Genomic DNA, 26,256 nt, shown 5'->3' on the forward strand with positions numbered 1-26,256 from the left:
TTGAAATGAGCATTAATTTTGTTTCAGCATCGATTAAAGAGTGAGTTATTGGACATGGCGACGGCGGGAGAAAGTCTTGTTATTCCAAGCGGAAGATTGATTGTTTTACAAGCTGCAGAATGGGAGACTAGTGGTAGGAGACGGACACAACCGAGAGGTTGGAAGGTTGGTGGTGGGAGTGCAGACGTCACATCTGTTCCTGCCACTCCCCAGGGTCCTGGGAGCATGGGAAACTTGAACAGAAACATTGGTTGCAGCAGGCTTCCCAAAGTGCGCTTCATTTATCAATTGGGGTAAATGGAGCTAAAGGTTAGTCTCGTGTGTTGCATCCTGGCAGCAAAAGATGGTTTTGTTGGAGGAGTTTAATCGCAGTGCTGGGAAAATGGGCATGTAATGTAAATAAAACCATTCTTGAGCTCTGCTTGGGTTATCATAGCTGTTATTGGAAATAAGATGAGATTTACACAAGTTTTTTACTCTCCTTTAAATATGCATAGCAGTTGACCTAAAGCATTTTGAATTGGTTTTGGCCTTGTATTTATGAAATATTCATAAATGTAAATGACCCTGCTCTTTTTTCCATTTTTTTCCTATGTGGGCCTCAGTTGAAAAAGTTTGGACAACCCTGTTTTAAATTAAATCAAATAAAACATTGTATGCATGGAATACAGTACCGCATAAGTATATGCACCTCCGCTACCATAGATGGCGCTCTTTCAGTTGTCCACTTTGATTTCAACATGCTGGCTGTCATGGTGAACTGTGTTGTATGTAAATAAATTAGTTTACATTTGTGATCCAGCATTCAAATTTTTTTATCAACTTAACCAATTTTTAACAACTTAACCAATTTTTAAAATGTTAACATGACAAGGGGAAAACAATCATGAAGTATGAGGCTGCGAGGTTAGCTTACTTAGTGTACTCATGATAATAAAAAGTGCTTGTGATACTTTGGAAATTTCAGTATTTTGGATTTTATTGATTTTGATCGAACGGGAGTGCGCAATTGCTCAAATTCCGCCAAGTAATGAAAAAGCATTGAGATCAATTTATAAAATATAAATGTTCCAGTTCTTATACCAAATCAACCTATTAGCACTCGAGGAGCGCTGTCTGTAATCAATCTTGAGCAGATGATTTATTTTGAACTCCTCCGTGACAGAGTTGTCAGTGAAACAGGCAACACTGCGAATGCTTGGCCGGGAGCCCAAAATCCTTCTAACGACAGACATGACATTATCCGCTGCTGTATGATGACTCAAGTGCGTGCGTGAACGTGGGAGTTCCTTGTCGACAGCCAGGCCGTGTCTCAGGCTACTGCTGAGCGCCAGCCGTTGGCCATCAATTAATGTCACAAAGCCCGCTTCCCATCTCAAGTACTAATACTTTATTACTATACTTATGTAGCTTTTTCAGATGTCCATACTTTACTTTGAGGATTTATCTTTCTGACAACTCAAATATATGTGCAGTCCTTTTTATACTTTAAATAGGCTAGTTCATTCACACAACTTTCACCAGTATTTTATTTACACGACTACTGTATCCGCACTTCTACTTAAGTACTTATGAGTACGTTTGCAGCCCCTGCCCGTCGAAGTGATATCCGAGCGGGGCTGCTGCTGGTCGTCTGAGCAAGGATCCTCAGGGGGATGCCGCAGGGGGTGTGCAAAGCGTTTGCCTCGCGTGCTGTCAGCCCGCCGCGCCAGCGTGAGGCACATGGTGCCAACAGCTGCCTCGGTGAAACACTAACCCCTCTAAATGCTCTGCCCAGTAAACAAAACTGGGCCCCGACACATGCCGGCGGGCGAGCCGGGGTGAGGATGGGGTTAGGAGAGCGATCGGGGCGACCCAGCTAACACCGTGAAGAAAGGTAGCGTTGACCCCTGCAGAACGGGTTTATTAAAGTGCGGTGGTTGCCATTCTGGGGGGGCTGACAGCCAGGGAAACCCAAAACCCTCTTTGGCAAACGGCACCCTGTAGGCCACAAGCCATAGTCGGTACGTTCACGTCTGGAAAAAATCAGATTAATGTACGGCATATTCATGGTTTACTATTATATGCAAAATGTACCCATTTAGACCTGATGTACTGCATGAATTTATTAGTGCTGTCAAGCTGAGGTTGGTAGTACAGAGTTACATTTACTCCATTACATTTACTTGAGTAACTTTTTGAAAAATAATGTACTTCTATATAAGAGTTGCTTTACCACAAAATGCTTTTTACTTTTACTTGAGTAGATGTATGAAGAAGTAACGCTACTCTTACTCCGCTATATTGGGTTACACTAGAGTCGTTATCTGCATTCCATACCACATTCATACATTAGATTTACCGTTTTTTTTTCACGTAAGCGCTCCGCTTGACTGACTGTGTGTGAGCATTTCCGCGGACAGTCTAGTGATGTGACGTTCACAAACTCATCAATTCTTGAACGGCTCTTCAACGTGAGATCTTACTTCATATTGTTTTTTTTATGATTTTGCACATCATTTTATGTTTTTCTCTATCTGATGACATTGTTTTTTAAAAAATAAATCTGACTTTATGTTCAATCATTTACTCAGTACTTGAGTATTTTCAGGAATACTTTTTTACTTGTACTTGAATGATTTTTTTCACGACTACGTTTTACTTTTACTAGAGTAATATTATTTTGAAGTAACGCTACTCTTACTTGAGTACAATTTTTGACTACTCTACCCACCTCTGCTGCCAAGCGATTAAAACATTTTAACTAATTAATTGCACAATTAATCGTGATTAATCTCATTTTTTATACTTCGGCTTCTATTTTCTTTTTACAAAGCTTGTAATAGATATTTACTTGAGTAGAATCTTGTAATTCATGTAAAATAATCAAATTGAAAATATATTTAGAATTTTGTGTACAATTCCTCTCCTGTAAAATACAGCTGTTGAAATAAATGATCAAAATTGACTCAGCTTTGTTTTGACAGTTCTCAAAACTTTTCACTTCCAGGTTTAGTTGTGCCTACAAACTATACGTCAGCACCCGAACCCCGCTCAACAGCACACTCCACCAATACCTATCGTCGACGAAAGGTGGACGGCCCGTAAAAAAAAAAAATCAACTATCATGTATCGGTCCATGGAGGGAAATGATTGGGGACCAATGTGTTTGTGTATTAAGAGCCCCAACGGAATCAGCAGACAGCACTATGGTGAGAATTTTTTTCTCTTTTCAATACAAAATTTAGATTATTTTAATCAATTTTAATTAATTTTAATACATTTCAATACATTTTAATTAATTTTAATACATTTCAATACATTTTAATTAATTTTAATACATTTCAATACATTTTAATTAATTTTAATTAATTTTAATTAATTTTAATTAATTTTAGTTAATTTTAATTAATTTTAATTAATAGATGTGACACACTTAAGAATGGCCTTATTTTGGGTCCAGGGATTCCACACAAGCGCTACAGTTAAAGTTAAAAATCAAAGTTCTGAATTATTATTTTTTTATTGTCTTGATATTGCACGTTTTATTCAAGAAAAAGATAATGATTTTAATTTAATCAATTTAATTAAGTGCTATATTTACAATTCATCTAAATCCATTTACATTGTGGGAATTGATTTGACATGCAAGAAAATTGAGTCGTAAGCATGGTTGCAATTTAAAAGCAGAAGACAGGGTACCACTTCGCGGTTTTTTCCGAACCCACACTTTGTGACTATTTTGGTCCAACTGTTGGGGCGCCACAAGAGCGTGTGAATGGCAGTAATCTCGTCCCAACCTGCCTTGGGAGTCCAGGGAGAGTTGAGAGGGCGCTTGAGTGAGAAGCAAGGTCAGGATGACAGTTGTCAGGCCCTCGCGCGTACAATTTGGACGGAAAGTGATACTGCGGACAGCTGAGGCTGCTTGGCTCTCTCAGGGTCCATTTGGAGCGTCTTAACATTCACTTTGCTCGGGCATCGGTTGTAATGAACGTGGAACTGGAGGACGAGTGGAAATCTCAGCATCTGTGCCGGTTTACACCCCCCAAAGACCCCCCCACCCCCTCTTCCTTTCTGTCTCATATGCACGCTGATTTACACTTGTCGTGTTAAGAGGCCGCAAAAGAGATTCCTGAGGTTGTTGTAGCCACCCAAAATTCCTCTAATCATACGCGCCATCCCACCCTTATTGCGCACACTTCTGCACACCACCAAGAGAGCCACCGTGGTGGGCATCACCCTCCTTCACCCCCCCGGTCAGGCAACATATCAGATGGCCCCTAAAATAAACAATGGGAGGAACGAGAGGACACTAGATTTGGTAAAATATGATATGTGGGCTGTGTGCTAATGGTAGTGGGTCTGGAGGGGAGGGGGGAGGAGGTTCCCTTCCACCCCACCCCATCCCATCTGAGGTTTTCAATAGAACTTAGAAATCCACATTAGTCTAGCTCCAACACTGTGCGTATATAAATTAGGAGTGTCAAGTGATTACATTTTTTCAATCGTAATTAATCTTAGACTTAGTAGTTAACTCACAATTAATCACACATTTTATATCTGCTCTAATGTGCAATAAAATGTAATGGTTAATATTGAGTTAAGCAGCAAAATCCAGCAGTGTTTATCAATATCAGAAGAATTTTGCCACTTTGAGTGAAAATGACATCACAGTTGATCAGGTCTCAAGTAACAACCAATCACAGCTCAGCTTCAAAAAACAGGTGAGCTTTATAATTAGTCGTTGCCTGAGCCCCGGCGCAACTGTGATGTCATCTTCAGTCGACAGCAAGTGGCAAAATGGCCGCCCCGTGGATTTTGCTGCATAACTCATATTCCACAAATGTAATATTAATCACAATGTCATGTTTAGACTAGTGAGATCACATATAACATCTTATTGTCAAGAAATGTTTAACGTGGACTTCCCCTTTAAAGATCCATTTTAATGGCTCAATCATGGGGAGATACTCTCAGGGGACTCTTGCACTTTTCGCTGGTGTTTCTCCAGTTGTCCTTTCTGTGCCACTTGTCACAGGCTTGTGAATGAGAGCCCATTTCCTGCACTTTCTCACTGTGGCCTTTAAAAGTGTGAGAGTGTGTGCGTGCATGTGCGGGGACAGCACGGAGCCAGGCCTTCCTGTGCTTCATTGTCTGCCAGCGCTCATTTATGGACACATAGAAATGCAAACACGCTGCAGCCATTTTGTTGTTTGCGAGTGTTTGCAGGATTCGGCAGGCATGTAGTTGAGACGCCCTGATTGAAATGCGTGAGTGGCATAATGCATAACCACCACTACTAACGTAGTGACTTTATTTTTCAAATACAAAGTACTGATTCAACTCATTTATTGTGAAATGAGTTGAATCAGTACTTTAACTTAAGTCATTTTTTTTTAGATAAGTATCTGTACTGTGCAAGCTGCTCTTCTTAAAATGTACGCATGCTTGATGAGAAGAACTTCAGAGGGAAGTTAAACCCCCACACCAACTGTTTAAGTAGCTACTGACTTAACACTCAAGCACAATGACACCTTCAATACCAGATGATGGCAAATGCTCCCCCAGGCCATATAATTGAGAACTTTTACGATCAGGAACTAGAAATTAAGAAGAATAGAAAATATCCATTGATTTTAAGGGAAAATGCTGTATTGGCTTATGGTCTTTCTTTAAAAGTATCTGTCATTGTTTTAGTTGTTTTTTTTTTAGATTTTTTTTAGATTTTTTTTTTTAGATTTTTTTTTTTTTAATTAAAGTATCAAAAGTGCTAGTGGTATCGGCACTTGGTATCAGTATTAGTGATTATGCAAGAGTTGGGTACTGGTATTATTTATGTATGTATGTATTTATTTATTTATTAAATCAAACATCCCTAATAATAATTAGTCAAATTTAAGCCTACATGTGTTTTGACTTGACGTTAACCCTATTTTTTTTATTTTTTATTTTATTAAATCAAACATCCCTGATTATAATTATTCTAATTTAAGCTTACATGAGTTTTGATTTGACGTTAACCCTGTTCATTTATTTATTTATTTACAAACACACCCTAATTATAATTTTTCAAATTTAAGCCTACATGTGTTTTGACTTGACGTTAACCCTGTTGTTTTTCCACCACACGCTCCAGGCTGACGTCTTCCCAGCAGTGTCCGGGCATGTTTTACAATTAAGAGAAAGAAGAAAAAAAGCGTTTCAAACGCAAACAGTTAAATGCAACGGACAATGGAGAAAGGTGATAATTGGGACACCTGAGGACCTCTGTTCTCTGCTTCACAGGCATCTATGCTCCTGAGACAAAACAAATAGAGGTGGAGAGCTTGATGGGGGTGGGTGTCAACGTTTCGCCTTGATAAAAGCCAAGAATGCTTTCCCTCTCATTTATCTAGCAACAGGTTGTTTTCCTATAAACACTGGCGGATTCCGACCGAGCGCGTCGGTAAACGCCGAGCCATCAAAACTGACAAAGCGTGAGAAACATTCACATTTAGTCGTAAAAGTCTTGTCTTATGATACACACTGTTAGAAGGGCGTATTATTTGTATTTGCATGCTGCATAACAATACTAAGGTCCACAGTGCGCATAATCAATGTACTATTTTGAGACTTTGTTGTAAGCTTTTGTAAATGTCGAGCATTGGGGTCAAATGACATCATGTACCGCATAGTCACAGTTTCTCCCGTGAATCTCCCACAAAGCTCCATTTTACCTTCATATTCAAGCTTTTAAAATGATGATGATGTTTAACCTCTCGCTTTGGTCATTTTGATCTTCCCCTTTTCCAGCATTGGGAATGCTTTACAAATCACATTCTCAGGGTCTTAAATTGTAGCTTGACATTTCTCAATTTTTTTTTATATTACTTTACTAAGCTATAACAGTGAAGAGGTGCAGATTTCTCCCTCTATTATGCAACACATTTTTTTGGGTGCTAGTACATACTCCCTAATCTTTCACGCTTTTCAATTGGCACTGCTCCATTTGGCAGTCAAGGACCAAAACATATGCGCCGGCTTCATAGCGAATCATAATCTTTGCACCTTGAGGCCGTGAAACTGTCCAACACTCGTTGTATTAAGATGGGGAGAATCTGTCTACAATACTCAAATGTTTGTAGAAGTGATCTGGTCTATTCAGCTTTTCTACAGTCAGCTTTAAAAACAACAACACATAATACATTCAGATGTGTATCCCAATGCGCCGCAGCATAACTTCACTTGCATTCGTCTACCGATCAAAGTAGCTTTGAAGCCATTGTTGGCTTGTCACCTTGCTCATTGTTACTTTTTGGTTTTGCTGAAAAAAATTAGCAGAAAAAAAGCTATTAGTAAGTTTGTGGGAAGGAAGTCATGCTTTGTTGCATTCACTAACAAGTTAACATTAAAAAAAAAATTGTTGAAACAAAAAGCGATTAAAACTGTATTGGCTTTGTACCAAATCCACTATTTTTGTGTAAATATACATTGAATGTAGGGATGTTCTATACCACTTTTTTTTCCAGAACAATATCAGTACGAGTACTCATCTTTTAAGTATTTACCGACACCAATATCAAGTACCAATACCGCTAGTACTTTTGATACATAAATTCCCCCCGCCCCCAAAAAACTATTACATATTATTTTAAAGAAACACCTATATATCCCAATATAGCATTAAAGTTGCATGAAATTAATGTAAAATTTTTATTCTTCTAATTTTTAATTACTAGTTCCTTATCGTAAAACCAGATAACAGTATTGGTTGCTGTTGCGATTACAAATACTTCGACACCGATACCTGATATCGGCACTCGCCCATCCTTAATTGAATGTACAGGTATATCATTTTTATTTTTTACCCCCCTTAGTTTTATGTTCTTTTTGTTAAATTGTTGTTTTGTTAAATAGTTACGATTTTAAAAAAAAAATGCTACCTGAACATTTTATCATTTCAAAGCAAAGATCTAGGATTTTTTAAAAACGAATTATTTTATAAATCTGAAAATGTGTTGAATAAACATAAAAAAAAAAGAAGTAATAGTAGAAGATGAAGAAGAAGAAGAAGCGTGCCCTTCACGCGATCCCCCCACCCCCTCCCCCTTCCTCCACGTGCACCAGCTGCGAAGGAAGGGGGGCGGCGGTGGGGGAGGGAGGGACCTGAGCACACCGAGCAGCTTCAACACTTCATTAAGAGCTGTGCTCTCACAAAGTTAACATCTACGACCTGACTCTGTGTTTTCTCCGTGAGGATTTACTGGGGAGAAAAACTTTTCGTGTGTGTTTGTCTGAGCACCTGCGTGGTATTTGAGATTTTTTGCATTTTGCTCCACGCCGGAGCACCTGGATTACACCCCTAACTGTGGATCTATGCGAACCCTACGCGGGAATCCAGCTCAGTTTGTGAAGTAGAAGAGGAGGAATGTATCGTTTCTTTTCGAGACTAACATTTCTCCTTTCGGCCATTATTTCCGTCTCACAAGGTAAGAACAGTTGATTTTGCACTCTTTTTTTTCCTTCTTTTTTTTCATGTTGAAATACGTGCGTTTTTGGCACGTGCGTCGACCGTTAGGGCCTAACCGTTTATAACCGCGCGTTCAATTTGAGCTAAACTGTAAACCGTGGCTAATAAATGTATTATTTGAAAATTTATTTAACACATAAGCTAGAAAAATGTTACTTTTGCATTTATTTACTTTTCATAACCTACGTGTGTAGTAACTACGTGGAAAAAAAGTGTTTCAAAGTGTGTTGATTTCAGGCGGTTTTGAATAACATGCTACATAATAGAAGTCGGTGCGTGTGTTAGGGCCTGTGGGACGCTCAAGGGAACTTTTTTGGGGGAGGGGGCGGGGGGGCACCTTTTGTCTGTATGTGTGGGAGAGAGTGTGCGTGTGGGGAGGGGGGATTCGGGGATGGAGGGTGTTAACAATGCACGAGTAGAATGTTTTATGGCTCGTGCTGGACTCATATCTTTTGTTCCCCGTTTGAGTCCAGCAGCTGCCGCGCGCTTTTTTGCCGCCGCCGCCAAAGTGTGCACCCCCCCCCCCCCCCCTCCCAAGGAGAGCCACGCACCATCAGGATGCACTCCTCTGGTCTCCCACCTGTGTCCTTTGCTCCGCCCCCCCAAACCACATTATTCAATTAAATATTTTATTACATTATTGCACATATTTCGGCAGCATTAGTGAAAGTTGAGTTTCTTCATGAGGGTTTTTAATGAGTATAATTACATACAAATCAAGTTTCTTGTGTGCATTCAACAGGTCTAAAATGCTCACTACCCACTGAATCCTGCCTAAATGGAGGAAGGTGTGAAGCCGCCCCCAATGGGAATGGAGACTGCAAGTAAGTGAATCAAAACATTTACTGTGTTTGCCTGTTTTGGAATCTGATTGCTTTTGGGGAGTCGTGTAAATAAAGGGGGCAAGCCACATATTCCCCCATTCCCATTCCAGCCATTGAACAGCCTTTGCGCCCGGCAACCAGAGGCCCGGGGGACCCTCCTCTAGCTCCGGTGTGCGCTTTTTAGTGTTACCCCCGCCGCAGGAGCCAACGGTTCCCTCAAAAAAGGAAAGAAAAGCGTTCAACGGGCCCGGAGATGTGCGGAAGGGCCAGTGGGGACAAAAGCCCCCCCTCCACCCCCACTGTCTGTTAATGAATGCAAGACCCCCTCAACTGCAAAGTGCGAGTACGCGTCCAGCCCTAAATCTTGTTTTTCTGCTCTTTCACTGGGGCGACAGCTGGGGCTCGCCCGCCGCCCGTCGCCCATTGTTGTGCAGTGGGGAATAATGCTGTGTGACTAATCGGAGTGGGCCTTCCCATCATGCCACAGACACCCCAAACCTCTGGCGTAAACCCCTCCCTCACACCCCGCCTTCACATCCAAAAGGCTTGTCTCCTGCTCACTTGAATGGATAAGCCCCCCCCCACCTGACCTCAACCCTTTGCATCACTTGTGTGTGATCTCCATTAGAAGGCCAGATGGCTGTGAAATCTAATTGGTTTGGATGTCAACAGAGTGAGATTGATTGGACTAAAGTGCTGAAATTTGAAGGTAAACAAGTGGGAGTTGGAGGGTGGGAGGGAGTTAAATTGTGGGCTACTTCTGTGGTTTAGAGTTGGGATGTTTGATTCCACTTTTTTTTTTCAGTACTCACCTCTTGAGTAGTCACCAATACTGATACCTAGTACCTACACCACTAGTACTTTTGATACATAAAATGTCCCCCAAAAAGTAAAGGTAAGTACAGTATATATATTCCAATATTGTATTTTCCTTAAATGTATAGTGACATTAATGGCAATATCCTGTTCTTCTAATTTGTCATTTCTACTTACTGCAGGGATGTGATTTTTCCGCTAATTCGCGGAATTCCGCTTTTTTTATCTCCCCCCCAAAAAAAAAATCGATTTTTTTTATTTTATTTTATTTTATTTTTTTTTTTAGTTCATTGTGTATGCACATGACTCCGACAGATAACATCTTCTGCTATAACAAAGACATTTGTGGTATGCTCTAATATGAGTTACTTTTCATTTGGTCATGATACAATTATTTGTTCATGAAATTTGAACTCTTCAACATTATTTATGTGTTAACTTAGTAATCACATTAGTTAGATATGATGATATTCTCAGTGATAGTTTTTAAAAGCAAAGGCAGTCCAATGTTTTTGAATGTGACTGATTTTGAGTTGACTAAAACTGCCATTTTATATGGGATAGTTCAATATACATTGAAAATTTATGCTGTTGTTTTGTCTATTTCTTTGTCATGTGAGTGACCCCCAGACCCCCGGCTAAATTTTCAGATAATTTCACTTTGGTCAAATCACATCCCTGTTACTGATAGTAATACGGCCCCAAGATGGTGGCTGATACTGGCTGATTACGGTACCTTGAAATAAGGCCGGATATCGGCCCGATACCGGCACCTGGTACCCGCCCCTAGTTTAGATATTGAATATAATCATTAGGAGCACCGATATTGGGCATGTTGACAAATATGGCTATCTGCCTTTAAAAAAATAATAATAATTCTGGCGGCTGTTAAAAGGTAAATTAAAAAACCTTTTTAATCCCAGGGAACTATTTCTTTAAATTTTCAGTTAATTTTATAAGAGATGCTGCTGACCCTGGGAACCTTTTGTTTTTGTTGGACATAACAAAGATACGTGAAAGTTTAAGTTTTCAGGTATTTTTTAACATACTGGTAACCTTGGGAGCACCCTTAACCTTTTTTTTTTAGAAATATATATATATATATATATATATATATATATAAAAAAAAATCGACATGCTTTAAGACATAACAACAAAGTCAAGATTGGCATTTGTATTTAAAAAAAATTTTGTTGCCCCCCTTTTTACTGAAAATGAATATCGGCTTCAAATATCGGTTATCTGCCTCTTTGACTACTAATAATTGGTATCAATATCGGCCCTGAAAAAAACTTACTGGTCCATCCCTAATAATGATCAACCGAACATGGCTATTCATGGAAAATGGTGGGAACTACCAATCTAGTGAATTGCCCAGTTTTGATTTTAGAAAATGAAAAAAAAAAACAAGCTGGAAAGAGGAGTTACAATCGTCTCTTGCTTCTTGTTGAGGAGTCCCTTCCTCCACTGTGGCTCCAGGGTGGCCCCTCATCTCCCCCCCCCCCTCGGGGCATGTGGCCGCGGCGGGCGCCTCTTCTGGTCTGTGGGGACAAAGGGGGAGCATTGAGGATGCGATGCTAGTAGCCCGAGGCCATCAATTCACAGTATCTAATCTGCGCACTCATCCCACCAATCCCCCCACCCCAAACACACACTCTGTCCACACGTGCGCATATGCTCGCGTTCATACGAACGTCCTCCGCCCCTACAGAGACGTGACCGCGTGGCTCGGTCCCAATTAAAAACAGACAGGAAAGATGCGCCGCCCTCGTTTTTTTCCTCTTCCCTCCTATTAATCATCTCGAGCCAAGCAAGCCGTCCGTCAGATCAGCAATCAGCATTACTGATCTTCTGTGGGCAACCGAGCCACGTGCACGCATCGGGAGAATCCTATCTCCGCGTATTCGGGCTTCAGCATGGAAGCATATGGTGACACAGTTGTAAGGGGGGAAAGATCAAAATCCTCTTTGGGTTCCCACAAGGCATGAGAACCGAGTGTAAATTCACTCGTCAGCTTAGTGTGGGCGTAAACTGGTAATCAGATGTTTTTTTTTTTGTTTTTGTTTTTTTCAATGGCTTTACTGGGATTATATGCCCGTATTAAGACAATACCGCTGCCCCCACCATCGAGGAAATGTGATGTTTAGTCACACAAAAACCTTTTGCTAACCATTAACATGCACCCATCCTTTTTCTATTTCACGTTTTTTTTTTCATTAGGGTTGCGGGTGAGCTGGAGCCTCCCCCAGCTGAGTTTGGGCGGGAATCGGGGTAAACCGCAAATTTGTGGCCAGTCAACTGCAGGTCACATAATGTATAAAGACTATATTTACATCCCGTCAAGATTCGGGTTAAGGTCAAGATTCTGGTTTCTGAAACATTTGGATAACCCGTTTGCATGACCAGAGTTAAGGACGTCATTAAAAAAATACACGCCATTTCCGCTTTTTACTTAATCTAAGGTCAATAAAAGACGTCATGTTACTCGTCAGTTTCCTCCCCACTCCAAAATTGTCGTTCTGTGCTGTGTCGCAATGTTTGTTTTAGGGATTCACGATAATGCTATTTTCAATCGATACAATAAACCAATAATTTAGAAAGTGTCGATAACCGATAAGTACAGACGCTCCCCTACTTACGAACATTCAAGTTGCGAACAACGGTACATACGAACATTTCTGCGCGTACAGTATGTCAAAAAATGTTTGGAAAGAAATGCTGTAAGTTAGATTTTGTATTGCGCGTAGTGCTTCTTTCCGCCGCTAATACCGACGATTGGCGCTGTGAGAGCTCATTGGAGGCTGAGCAACGTGTCGAGGGGGAGGAGGAAGAAAACGCCGGTCCCCATGAAGCAGGAAATAACTTTTGAAGCCGATTCCAGCCACGACGAAGAATCTCTCATGATATAAAATCCTCCTCCTCCATCATCTCCTTAAGCATCGAGTACATCTTCCAAAAGTAAGTTAAACTTCATTTTATTTATCTTATTACGTACATGTACATACTGTGTGTGTGTGTCTCGCTCTCTCTCTCTAACATACGTAGTGTACAGTACAGTACTGTACGTATTCTCTCCATTTTATTAAAAGTTTTTTTCAGTACAAACCAATGCAGGTTACTTGTACAAGCCTTAAACATACTTATATAAACCTTCAATATACTTATATAGGCTTTAAACATAAATTATAATACAAAATATAGCACTGAAGCAACTTACGAACAAATTCACCTTACGAACGATCGTCCGGAACGTAACTCGTTCGTAAGGTGGGGAGCGTCTGTAAGCCGATAATTGTTTACGAAATTAACTTGAATACAAATATACTTTCAAGTCCTACTATAACTACATGTACAAATACATTGTGTAAAGCGTAATGAAGTTGAATTTTATTGATATCGCTGCTTCAAAGACAACCGGTAAGTCATTTTGAGTTTCCCAAAACACAGTCGTGTTCTAAAAATGTGTGAACACGAGGTCGCGCGCATTATGACGTCACTAAAATAGGTGAGGGGAGGAATTTAGGAGTTGGGCACAACTTGAGCCACAAACACAACAGATGGACCAACGCGGCATGTCTATCATTATCGGCAGATTTCTTTACTATCTGGTTTATTTGTTTGACGTCAAATTGGTCGATAATTGTTGATAATTATTGGCCACCGATATTATCGCGCATCCCTAGTTTGCTTACCTTGTGTATTTCTAGTGGGTTGCGCGCCAAAACCCACTGACTTATATACATGCATATATGTGTGTACACACTGTGGCATTTTCACCGTAAAGACAGAAAATAACATTAAAACGTCAAGAAATTAATGTATTCAACTCAAGAAAGGCTGGCTTAGTGAGTTACACGGTAATATGACCAAGATTTCCTGCCAATAGCGCATTCACAGAACACATACCAATGAACACAAACAATTTATTAGTATTTTTATATGACCAAATATTCTGATTATAAAAGGGTTTACTGTTTTGTTTTGTTTTGTTTTAATCTGAAGAGCCCAAATTCAAAAAGACTGTTTCTGACCAATGAGAATAAACCCAGGAAACACCTGCAAGTGCGTGAAATCCAGCATTTGACCAAAATAGACCCCCGGCTAGCGCGGTCAGACCTCTCTGACCTTGCACTGAGCTGTCTGGTATTGCATAGTGACGGCAAAATGTCTCGCTGGCAAAAGCCCATCTGCGGCGGGCTCCCAAACACACAACCAGAAAGAGATGTTCCTCTCTCTCCCTCAAGGAATGCCGCACTTCATTTGTCCTCCTATAGGATTACCAGCATGGTCCCGGCTCAGCTCCATGCGGGCCTAAGCCTATCAGAAGTGTACAAGTGTGCATCAATGAGTCAACTTTATCTAAGCTCTAAAGCCGCCGCTCAAACCCCCCTGGACAGAGCCCCGTTCTCTGGATGCCCCGATGCCTTGCGCTTGCTGGAGTCAACGGGTATGCGGCTGATCCTGTTGTGGATCATGGGGTAGCGAGGCAGTGCTACTTGGACCGACAGACAGACTGCCAGTCAATTGCCGGTTTCCTGATTGGAAGCTAGCTATGTGAAACGCCTGACCAGCGGGCCCCCTAAGCTGTTTTGTTTTCATATACAAGCAGCAATATTTTGACAGCATCGTTAATTAATTAGAGTCTTGTAAATTCTAGGCCAGGGGTCTGCAACCTGCTGCTCTGGAGCCACATGTGGCTCTTTAGTCTCTCTCCAGTGGATCTTTAAAAAAAAAAAATAGTAGATTTTTTTTTTAAATATATATATTTTTTAGATAAAATCAGCAATGACAATGTCAGAGTCCAAATGTTTAAGAGAGGCAAAAATCTGATTAAAAAATTGTTTTTTTTAAATACATAAAAATGTCTAAAGAGTGGCCATAAAATGTCCAAAAAGAAAGAGGAAAAGCAGAAAATTACCATTAAATGTCCCTGAAATTGCCCAAAATGTCAGAGAACGGACTAAAGAAAGCATAAAAGGAAACGTTCAAAAAGTAACCATAAAATGTCCGAAAACAAGAGGAAAAAAAATTCTGAAAATTACCATAAAATGCCACAAAAATTGCCAAAAATGTCAGATTATTTATAGCAAAAAAAAAAGGCAAAAAATAAATAAAGGCAGAATATTACCATATGGGCTGGCAACCAGTTCAGGGTGTACCCCGCCTACTGCCCGAAGCCAGCTGGGATAGGCTCCAGCACCCCCGCGACCCTAGTGAGGAAAAGCGGTCAAGAAAATGGATGGATGGATGGATATTACCATATGTCCATACTCCATAAAATTGCCAAAAATGTCAAAAAGTTGAAAGAATGGCAAAAAAAAATGTATGAAAAATTACAACAACAAAATAAAAAATGGAAGATGAAAGATCAAAGAAAATTAATCTAAAAGTTTTGGAAGCTGCATCATTTTCTGTTATGGTTCAGCTCTAATTAGCTGTTGGGTCGTCATTACATTAGACTAACACTAGCACACTGTTTCGTTCGTCATAATGTTCAAATGTTTTGCGGCACCAGACAGATATTACTTGGGCCTAAAATGGCTCTTTTGACAGTCAAAGTTGCTGACCCCTGTTCTAGGCTCTTCGTCTGTCTCATTATTTGGCCTTTTCCCCTTTTCTTAAGAAGCGCTCCGAAGATGGTTTTACTTAATTTTGCTAGCTTGTGGGCTTGCCTTTTTACTACAGTATGCAGACAATTTTCTAAATAAAACTTCTTTGATGATTAGTAGTCTCACTTTGCGGCCCCGGTGGTTAGACTCGTGTTAACTCTTACCGTGCGATCACTCTTATCTGGAGATAAGCAGCTTCTAGGCTGGAGTGGGTGCTGACACCTCACTTGAGACTTGTTAAACGTGGAAACTCTTTTGGTGGCTGAGCGTTGCACTGCAAGGGCCAGAGGGCAAATGGTTCAGCGAGTGCGTGTGATGCCCCATCTGTGCTTTAATGACGGAGGAGCCCGACGACGGGTACGGTGTTGGATTTCCTCTAAAAAAGACGCTAATACATGGCAAAAAAAAAAAAAAGATGACAACTGGTAAGGGTGGCACAGTGTGAAGTTGAAAGATCACCTGAATAAACAGCGATTACAGGTCGAGAGGCAGACGGCAATCAGCAGATGTAGAGTGGATGTTTTTGCACCAAACGACCATGACGGACCCCTGTCAATCTTTCCACTTGACCTCTTTTTAGAGGGCGAGACAGGAAATAGCCATAGACCCCCCCCCGGTTAACAATTCAACTCTGTCACTTTTTCATTTTTGTTGTTGTTATGAAACAGTGCCCGATGTTGATGTGCAAAATCATCAGTTAACTCAATGCCTGACGAATCATTTATTTATGTATTCATTTATTCGACACTTTGTTTTCCGCTCAAAACTGTCTTGTCTCGCTTCTCACGCTGTCTGCCCGGTAGCGGTAATCAGGGTCATCCGGGATGTAAACAGGTGCACTGCGAATAATCCAGCGTCATCACGGCTAACCCGCGTTAGCAACACAGTCCGAAAGTTCGGGCGAATTTCACCCAAAAATGCTTAACGCGATACAAATCTCCCTTTCTTGGCAGCCACGGTCGAGCAGGTACAGGTTTTGCTTTCAGCAGATGTGAAACCTCGGGGTTTGGGTGACAGGAACAAAAAAGGAATTTATGCAAGCAAATGAGCACTTTGAGAGGCTAAAAAAAAGGAGAGAAATAGGAAAAAAAAGATCATATAACAGTTTCATAAACACGATGAAAGGAGGATACTATGATGTTAATCTTTACTGTACTTTGTTGACATGAGCTTTTCCACAGCGGTGGCATTTTCCACCCAACAATCAGTCTGGTTTTTGTGTCGTCAGTGGGGGATCGAGTCACCACCCAAAGTGGCAGATGGCGGGCCTGGCCCAGTCAGTCACTTGGGAGGGAGTGTGTGGGGATGCTTTGAGAAGCTAAAAGGCAAAAGAGGCTGTCCCCTACACAAAAGTGCTTAGGGTCAGAGGTTGGAGGAGCATCTGCTCCGGGCCTGAGGGGGGGGGGGGGGGGGGGACATTGCTTCACCGGGAGAGACCTGTTGCCGTGGTGTGTGTGTGGATCTCCTTCAGGACAAAGACGATGCATCCCAAAAAGCAGTGGAGGGGGAAAAAACATAATATCATTTGTTTTTACGGTATTTAAGGTCGTTAGAGTATTTATTCCACGTCCTTGATATCAACAATCGTTTTTTGCCAACTTGTAGATTAACGAGGGTGCAGTTGTAGAATTTTTGTCTCTTAGTACAGACGCTCCCCAACTTACGAACGAGTTACGTTCCGAGCGATCGCTCGTAAGGTGAATTTGTTCGTAAGTTGCTTCAGTGCTATATTTTGTATTATAATTGATGTTTAAAGAGAATACGTACAGTACTGTACTACGTATGTTAGAGAGAGAGAGCGAGAGACACACACACAGTATGTACATGTACGTAATAAGATAAATAAAATGAAGTTTAACTTACTTTTGGAAGATGTACTCGATGTTTAAGGAGAGGAGGAGGAGGAAGAGGAGGATTTTATATCATGAGAGGTTCTTCGTCGTCGCTGGAATGGGCTTCAAAAGTTACTTCCTCCTCCGTAACTTCAATGTAGGAAGAAGTTGAGGGTCGCGGAGAAGAAGATGAGGGTTGATGAGCATCTTCCTTGGAGGATTTACTAGAAACTGGCCGAAAGAAGCGATCTAACGACGATTGCACAGTTTTCTTCTTTTTTCATCATAAATGATGCGGTAGCACTGTATGGCATCATTCAATTGATTTGCAACCTTTGCGCAACGTTCAATATTTGGGTCTTGCTGCTCGAAGAGTGCGATGGCTTTATCTATGAGCGACAGGCGTTTCTTCTTCTTCTTCCTCCTCCTCGACACGTTGCTGAGCCTCCAATGCTGGGTGAGCTCTCACAGCGCCAAGCGTCGGTATTAGCGGCGGAAAGAAGCACTACAGTACTCGAAAAAAGGTGCGCAATAAAAAATCTAACTTACAGCATCTCTTTCCGGACATTTTTTGACATGCGCGCAGACATGTTCGTATGTACCGTTGTTCGTAACACGAATGTTCGTAAGTAGGGGAGCGTCTGTAATTATGTTCTTCCGCTACTAGGGCCACTTTTGGGCTACTGGATATTTTGGCTTTCAATAAAGCAGTTAAGGCATTTATTCTTCATCCATGACATCCAGTCCCGACGAGTAAAACAATTCAGCACACGAGTAGAATGTCTCGGGCAAACTTGTAGAGCTACTGTGTCTTACTAGTAATGCTTATTTTCCACTAGGACACCTTTGGCATGCCAGTAGGACAGTAATTCCCTAAGTTCCCCGTCATGGTACTGCAAATGGAAATGTTTGTTTGTTTTCAAACATTTATTTGAGTACAGGCTAGTTTTTTTTTTGTTCTTTAGTTTTTATGTACAAAACATTATAGTGGTGGGAAAAAAATGTATAACTGCTTGAACCGCTTTTCATATTACGGTGATGTAGGGACACTTCAAAGCTTCCTTGAATGCCTTGGCAGTCTTGTGCCGATTGTAACTGTCTGGACTCCCCGCGGCGCACACGGGCCCGTTAAGAGGTCTCACCTCTCTAAAGTCAACAAGAGAGGTTTTCGGCAGCCCCGTGTGACACTCGGGTGGGGGCGGGATGCTGTAAAAGGGGCAAACTAGCCGGAGAGGACTGTCTGCGAAGGAAAGGTTTGGGGGATCTAAAAAAAAAAGGAGAGAAGTTAAGCCCAAAAGTGTGTTTGGGCTGAGAAAAAGGCAGAAGTTGCAACAGCTGACTTCACATGAGCTCCGAATGTCCCCGGAGGTGAGGTTAGCTTGTTGGCAACACCCCCCTTCCTCCCAGGGGGAAAAGGAAGAGAATGGGGGGATATGTAAGGAGAAAGGAGGAGGAGTCTTGCTCAACAGCTGCTCTCATTAACATGCACACCTGCTCCCTGTGGAGACACAAACAGATGCCCCCCACTCCTCCCCTCGACACACACACACACAGGCCCAAATTCAAACCATAGCATTTTTTATTTTTTTTTTGCTGAGCTAACACCAGCGTTGCTATTTACAAGAGAAAATCAAAACAAAGATTATTATCACCATTGCGTAATCTCTTTCTCTTTATTTCTGGCTTGTCGCATTTTAGCAGTGTGGCACGGTGAGGTAGTGGTTTGCACGTCCGCCTCACTCTTCAACAGTTCGGGGTTAGAGTCTCTTGTCAGGTCTTTCTGTGTGGAAGGTGCATTTTCTCGAGACTTTTAGTATCCCACCAAGCAATGACGTTATCAAGAGTCCTGTAATGTTTGTTGCATGAATTCAGCATTTTTTCTACAACAACTGTTTTTATGCAGTATCGGGGCCTCTGCCGGTATCGGAACAACACTAATTAAAAATAATTTTAATATTTATTATTTTTAAAAAATAGCAGGAATTATTTTACAATTGAAATAAACTATTTTGTGTATATTTTGGACATCTTTAAATTCATTAAATAATTGCCTAAATAATTAACTCAATTTATTATGGTTTTAATTAACATTTAAGAATTATTTTATTTAAATAACCTTTTTGCCTAAAATAAAAAAATATCCATAAAATTTAATTTATCATTTTTTATCTATTTATAAATAATTGCTTAATTAATCTTAAATGAATACTACAATTTAAAGATGCACATTTACATAAACATTTTAATCATAAAAAAAAAAATCTCATCTACAATTAACCCGGCCCATTAAAAAAATATATATATATTTATGGTCCAAAAGCACAAAAAGTTTGCCCACCCTTGCTCTAAATCATCCATAAGTGTGAATGTGTAAATGGTTGTTTGTCTATATGCGCCCTGAAATTGTCTGGCAACAAGTCCGTTGGGATAGACTTCCACTCACCCGTGACCCAAATGAGAACAAGCCGCATAGAAACTGAACGGTCACATTCAACAAGCAATGTGACTGTTGCAGCATCTTCGCTTTTGTGTCTGAATGGGAGCAAAGAATTTTCAGTGGAGGGAGGCTTATGTCCTGAATGCATCACTTCATGGTGGCCGTCCACGGGGCGGCACGGTCCCCTTGATCTCCGCGCTCATTCGGGATGAGTGTGGACAACGTGGGGGTTTGAAAGGTAGCCAGAATGAGCCAGACTCTCCTATGGGGTCCCTCGTCCCAGCATAATGTGTTTTTAAGGTTCAGAGAAAATCTAATCCGGAAGAACAACACCCCTGCCGGAGCGGGTGGGAAAATATGGAAGGCTCATCCTCACATACAATATTACTTTGTGAAGTGTGAGTCTAGAGATGTTTGTGGGTTGGTTGGTTAACGGCTGCGGTAATCGTAATGCATACTTGCGATACAGCACCAGCATATTTGCAAACGTATTTATTTATTTTATATTTGGAGGGGTCGTTTGGTTATTCTGGGATTTTTTTCTTCATTCTTTTGTGAAAAACACATACTGAATTTTTATCACCTTTTTTTGAGAGTTTTTTTGGGTTTCTAAAAATAAATAAATTAATAGATATTTTTCCTCTCCAATGCATTCAATGGGTATATGCAGATTTTCACTATTCTTTGCTAATTTTTTTTAAAAATATATTGTTTTATTTTACCGAAACTCCTCATCTGAGTAACAGGACTGAGATTTTAGTGTAGAATTAGCAACTACTGCCACATGACATTTATGCTAATGGTAGTTCTAGCATGCTATTAGCGTACTACAGTTGATTTAACTGTACTTAAAAACAGTAAAGAAATAAAACAAGCAAGATTTTAGCAATCCCCGAGTTACTGTTCCAAAAAATAAATAAGAAGCCAAAAATGTTTACCAGTGATATGCATATATTTTTTGTTACGTCGTGTAATGGCAGTTCTAGCATGCTATTAGCATACTACAGTTGATTCAACTGTACTTAAACACAGTAAAGAAATAAAAAACTAAACAAAACTGGGCTAACAGGACCGTGGCAAGATTTTAGCATTATTGTTGTTCTAAAAAATAAATAAGAGGCCTAAAAATGTTTAAAAAATAACATACCACATATATATATATCAGAATGTTTGTGGAGAAGAGGTAGCGCGAGAAACGGCGATGAGATGATGATTTGAGCATAATTATTTAAGAAGTGCTTATCAAACTGGGGGCCATTCGCGTTAATCAGTACCCAAGAAGTAACTCTCAGTTTAGTGAACTCTGAGAAGGACTTAAATGATTATATTTCATAGTAAAATCTAATATCTGAGTCCCCAACCTCTGCTGGGTGCCGCAATCTTAACTTAGCCTTTCTTGTCACTGTGTTTTTTACACAATCGATCCACTTCCCTCCAATGAAAAGGTCCGCTTTCTCCTCACCAGGTGTCCCAGTGACTACGTAGGCAACCGATGTCAATTTCCCAGCCCGTGCAGCCCATCGCCGTGCCGCAACGGTGGCGAGTGCCGCGCCGTCTCCCACGGCAACACCTTCGACTTCAGCTGCGTGTGCCGGCTGGGATTCACCGACCGCCTGTGCCTCACGCCGACCAACCACGCCTGCATGAGCTCGCCCTGCCGCAACGGGGGAACGTGCGACCTCATCACTCTCACGGCCTTCCGCTGCCGCTGCCCACCCGGCTGGTCAGGTAGGACCCTAAATGGAAACATGGGCTCAGTCCCACTCTTTGATCACAAATTAAACTGGAATTCCTCATGTTTTCTTTTGCTTTGCAGGCAAAACATGCCAACACTCCAACCCGTGCGCGTCAAACCCGTGCGCAAATGGCGGCCAGTGCTCGGTCTTTGATTCCAACTTCATCTGCAGCTGCCCGCCGGCCTTCCACGGTCAAACTTGCAAGCAGGACGTCAACGAGTGCGCCCAGAGCCCGACGCCCTGCCTCAACGGCGGCGTCTGCGTGAACGAGGTGGGCTCTTACCACTGCCGCTGTCCTCAGGACTACACCGGGCTGCACTGCGAGACCCGCTACGTGCCGTGCAGCCCCTCGCCGTGCCACAACGGGGGCACCTGCGTCCAGAAGGGGGACACTATCTACGAGTGCAGCTGCCTGGCAGGTAAGGGACGTTAATGGTTTTCTACTACGCACATCTTAAAGCTTGGAATCAAATCCGAGCAAGAGGAATGACGGCAGGAAGCAGCGACGCAGACGTTTCCTTTTGATAACCCTGCAACAAATGTCCCGACTACTTTTTATTGTGTTGCCACTACAAAGTTCTTTAAATTCCGTAAAATCCATAGAATAACACATACCCGTGTAAAATACGCCCGTATAATATGTTATCCATCGGATTTTACAGTAACTATTTTTCCCGCCTAAAATTCACTATCACTCACAGCCTCAAAACAATTTACACTAAATACACTACAGGGGTTTCCATCCACCCATTTTAATTCCAATTTTCAAGAAATGTGAAAATATAACTAAATGGAAACGCTAGAAATTACGGAAAAGGGCCCAAAATTCGCAAAAAAAAAGTTTTTACGCTTAGAGGGGGTAAAGTTTGAAGCGTATTGAAAAAAAGAAAAACCTAATTTTGGTTATAGAAAAAGGTTTTGCGAATAACCGCTGGCAAGACCGGACACACGTCGCACATTTTGACCGGATATCACGTCATACGTACGTTTTTAGTCTTTAGTACGATAAAGTAAGGTATGTTTGGGGGGACGACAAAACAGAAACCTTTTTGGAATTAATTTAAGAAGCAAATATTAATTCTACTTTAGATGGAAAACAACAAAGAAATGCCACGGTTTATCAAGAATTACAACAGAAAACTGATACGACGTCATCGCACGGCACAGTCGCTTCCTGGTCTTTTTCTTCTTCTTTTAAATTACTGGTGGCTCACATCTCTATGGTGTATACCGCCACCTACAGCGGCGGAGTCCTCTCTCAATATTCGCAAAAGAAGAACCGATGGAAACGGGCATAAGTCGCATGTCCGTTTTGCGCATTTTCAGTAAATTCGCTTAAAAAATTCGAAACAATTGGATGGAAAACTGGCTGATCGTTAACAGCCATAACATTTGTAACTATATTGCGAACTAATGTTGATCAAATTTGATCATTTTTTCATCCTTTATGTCAAAAGGCATCAGTATTATTACAGCTGCATCATTTCGCAGAATGAAGAATTCTACAGCAGTGCAATGTAGTGTGTGTGTTAAAGTTGAAGCCATGCTGTGTGACTCTTGCGGGGGTGTCCGTGCTGGAATGCGGCGAGATAGCGAAACGCGGCTGAGCCACGGGTCGATAGTTAATCATACTATTGTGGCTATAAAACACCCCATGTATGTCTTTCGGAGTAGACACATACGCCACACTAAAGCGTTAAAGAAGACTGCCACGAGGAGAGATTACTTATCTTTATCTAAAATGCGTAAAGATAAGTCGTAGAAACAAGGAAGTGGCAATAAACTCCACTCAAATGTGGCTGAAGTTGTTCTTTTGCCTAATCGCATCCTCACTGTGTTATCAGGATTCATGGGTCAGAACTGTGAGCACAACATTGATGACTGTCCAGGCCACAGCTGTCAGAATGGCGGCGTATGTGTCGACGGAGTCAACACCTACAATTGCCAATGTCCACCTCATTACACAGGTGAGGTAACCTACCAGCAAAGGATTTAAAAAGTGCTATGATGTAGGCATGGGCTGATTACCGGTTTGACAGTTGACCGTAGTTTTAAGAAGTCAAGGTTTCAATAACGAATGATACAGATTTTCGTGGGCAATAAGCTCTTGTCTTTTTTGAGGGAACATGGTCACAATATGACTGGCTCATTGCAAGGTGGAGTAAACGAGCCATCACTCTTAAAGTTATATGCCTCCAAGTAACTTATTTTCTCCTTCTTGGCGAGCAGTTGCACGCAGAAGGAAGGAGGGAGCAAGACAAAAGGGACACTGCAAACGCTGATGTGTTTTTCTCTGACTGATGTGCCTTTAAAAAAAATAAAAAGTGCCAGCAGGTACTACTTAGCCCCAAGGATAACATGAGTAGCCCACAGGTCTTTCCCCCCAAAAAATAGCTCACCAGTGATGGGACATTGTGACTTACTAAGAATTAGAACAGAAGAAGAATGCTCATATTTATTTATTGAAACTTAACTTGGTACATGTTTCTTCTGTACCAAATATTGTGTATTTTTTTTTTTTTTTTACAAATAGAAAAAATTGTGTTCAGTGCTGGGAAAAGGTTGTTTTTATTCACACAAATGCCCCCAAAATATTATTTTTTTTAGACCTGTAATTTTAATACCGTGATACTGCAATATTAACAGGATGACAAACTGAAATATGATTGGACAAAAAAAAAAATATTATGAAACAATACATCCCAGAGAAATGCTACGCAATCAAGAGAATAGACAAGACTAGACTAGACTGGAATAAAAATAAATCCTGAATTCAATTTAATGGTCAAGACCTTGCTGGCCCTGACGGCTTGCCATGGATGTTCCACCTGTAACTCATCACCTTTTCGTCTCTCAGGTCAATACTGCACCGAGAACGTGGACGAGTGCGAGTTGATGCCCAACGCGTGCCAGAATGGGGGCACCTGCCACGACACTCACGGGAGCTACCACTGCGTCTGCGTCAACGGCTGGACAGGCGACGACTGCAGCGAGAACATCGACGACTGCGCCAGCGCCGCCTGCTACCACGGCGCTACCTGTCATGACCGCGTGGCCTCCTTCTTCTGCGAGTGTCCGCATGGGCGCACAGGTACGAACCTTTTTACCACAGAATGGCAAAATAAATCACATTCTGTACTTAAGTAGATGGACAAATACATATGTAAAAAAAATAAATGTCAAACTAGAATTACTTATTCACTTCCTGCAAGGCTGCGAGCATGTCTACTGAGTGCACTGAAATCATGCCCACCTCAACTGTCAACTATCAAACAAAAATCTACCACAACCTGGAAAATGGATGTTTAAGAGATGTCTTACATCTTTCATATACATGTTTTAATATATTTACTTTAAACGTCCGGGGCTTTTTTGCCACACCACTACGAGAAGCGCTAGCACCCAGATAGCTTGCAAGCTAACAGGCTTGGGCTTGAATATAAGAATGAAATAACTCACAATTACACCAGATAAACCACTGTTGCAAACGAAGGCGCTGAAATTCTTATATCTTGGGTGAATGGGGACTCGCGTCACACGGCCAAGTGCATCACCGGGCATCGTTTTTAGCCACAACCAAAATATTAGGAAAACTGAAATTGTGAAAAACAGTTTAGAAACAAATCTTGGAATACACTTAAATCCATTCACTCAAATAAAAAAACACAACAAAAGTATAGACTTTGAAATACGTAGTAGTATAAAAATCAAAATGTAAAGGAATTTTTTTTAAACTTACATAGAGTTAGAAATTTTTAGAAGAAGGAAACTGTTTAAAACACTAGCTAGCAGCCAATTCCAGCTAGTTCTTAAATATGACGTAATTTTTGTGCTATTAAAACATGTTACCATACTTTTGCTAATGTTGTGAAATTAATAACCAAACAATTCTAAAGTAGCTAATGCTAAAGTAGCTAATGATAACAACAACAACAAAAATACTGTTAGATGGGAGAACTGGTGGTTTTAAGACACAATGTATTCAGTGAGAAAAAACTCATGTTACAATTGTTTGTTTGTTTTAAACCAAAGTCAGCTAGCATAGGCGAGATATTTACTGTATGGTAGCATTGTCTTAACTTTTATGCTGTTAAAATAACATTCTCATGGCTTTGCAAGCATTGTGAATGAAAAAAAATGCGAGATTAGCTCATGATAACAGTTGAAAAAAAATACACCTTACTTGCAAGTGTTTTGTTTTGTTTTTTCAGATTAAACAGAATTATTTAACTCTCTGCCAAGTCCAGCAACAATATTTGAACTTCATTACATTCTGCTAGTGTGATGTTGCAATGCAAATGGCGTTCTCTCCTGGGCTTGTAGGTTTACTGTGCCATCTGGATGACGCATGCATCAGCAATCCATGTCAAAAAGGTTCCAACTGTGACACTAACCCAGTCAACGGGAAGGCGATATGCACATGCCCGCCCGGGTACACAGGGTCCGCCTGCAACCTGGACATCGACGAGTGCTCCCTTGGTAAGTACAGTCCGCTTTCCTCTTCTTCCGAATGT

The 26,256-nt window shown here is 41.0% G+C and overlaps 1 protein-coding gene across 1 annotated transcript in view; it reads left to right on the plus strand.

The window, feature by feature from the left end:
* The first annotated feature begins 8,177 nt into the window (after positions 1 to 8,177).
* notch1a (notch receptor 1a) overlaps positions 8,178 to 26,256 on the plus strand; it is a 36,971-nt gene continuing 18,892 nt past the window's right edge. The window contains exons 1-7 of the mRNA XM_077542247.1: positions 8,178 to 8,447; positions 9,231 to 9,312; positions 21,472 to 21,734; positions 21,823 to 22,161; positions 23,587 to 23,709; positions 24,600 to 24,833; positions 26,066 to 26,221. Of these exons, the coding sequence (XP_077398373.1) occupies positions 8,387 to 8,447; positions 9,231 to 9,312; positions 21,472 to 21,734; positions 21,823 to 22,161; positions 23,587 to 23,709; positions 24,600 to 24,833; positions 26,066 to 26,221 (1,258 nt within the window). The 5' untranslated portion in view covers positions 8,178 to 8,386. The remainder of the gene's footprint in view (positions 8,448 to 9,230; positions 9,313 to 21,471; positions 21,735 to 21,822; positions 22,162 to 23,586; positions 23,710 to 24,599; positions 24,834 to 26,065; positions 26,222 to 26,256) is intronic.

Source organism: Vanacampus margaritifer, chromosome 14 (assembly GCF_051991255.1).
Source record: "Vanacampus margaritifer isolate UIUO_Vmar chromosome 14, RoL_Vmar_1.0, whole genome shotgun sequence".
NCBI classification, from domain to species: Eukaryota; Metazoa; Chordata; class Actinopteri; order Syngnathiformes; family Syngnathidae; genus Vanacampus; species Vanacampus margaritifer.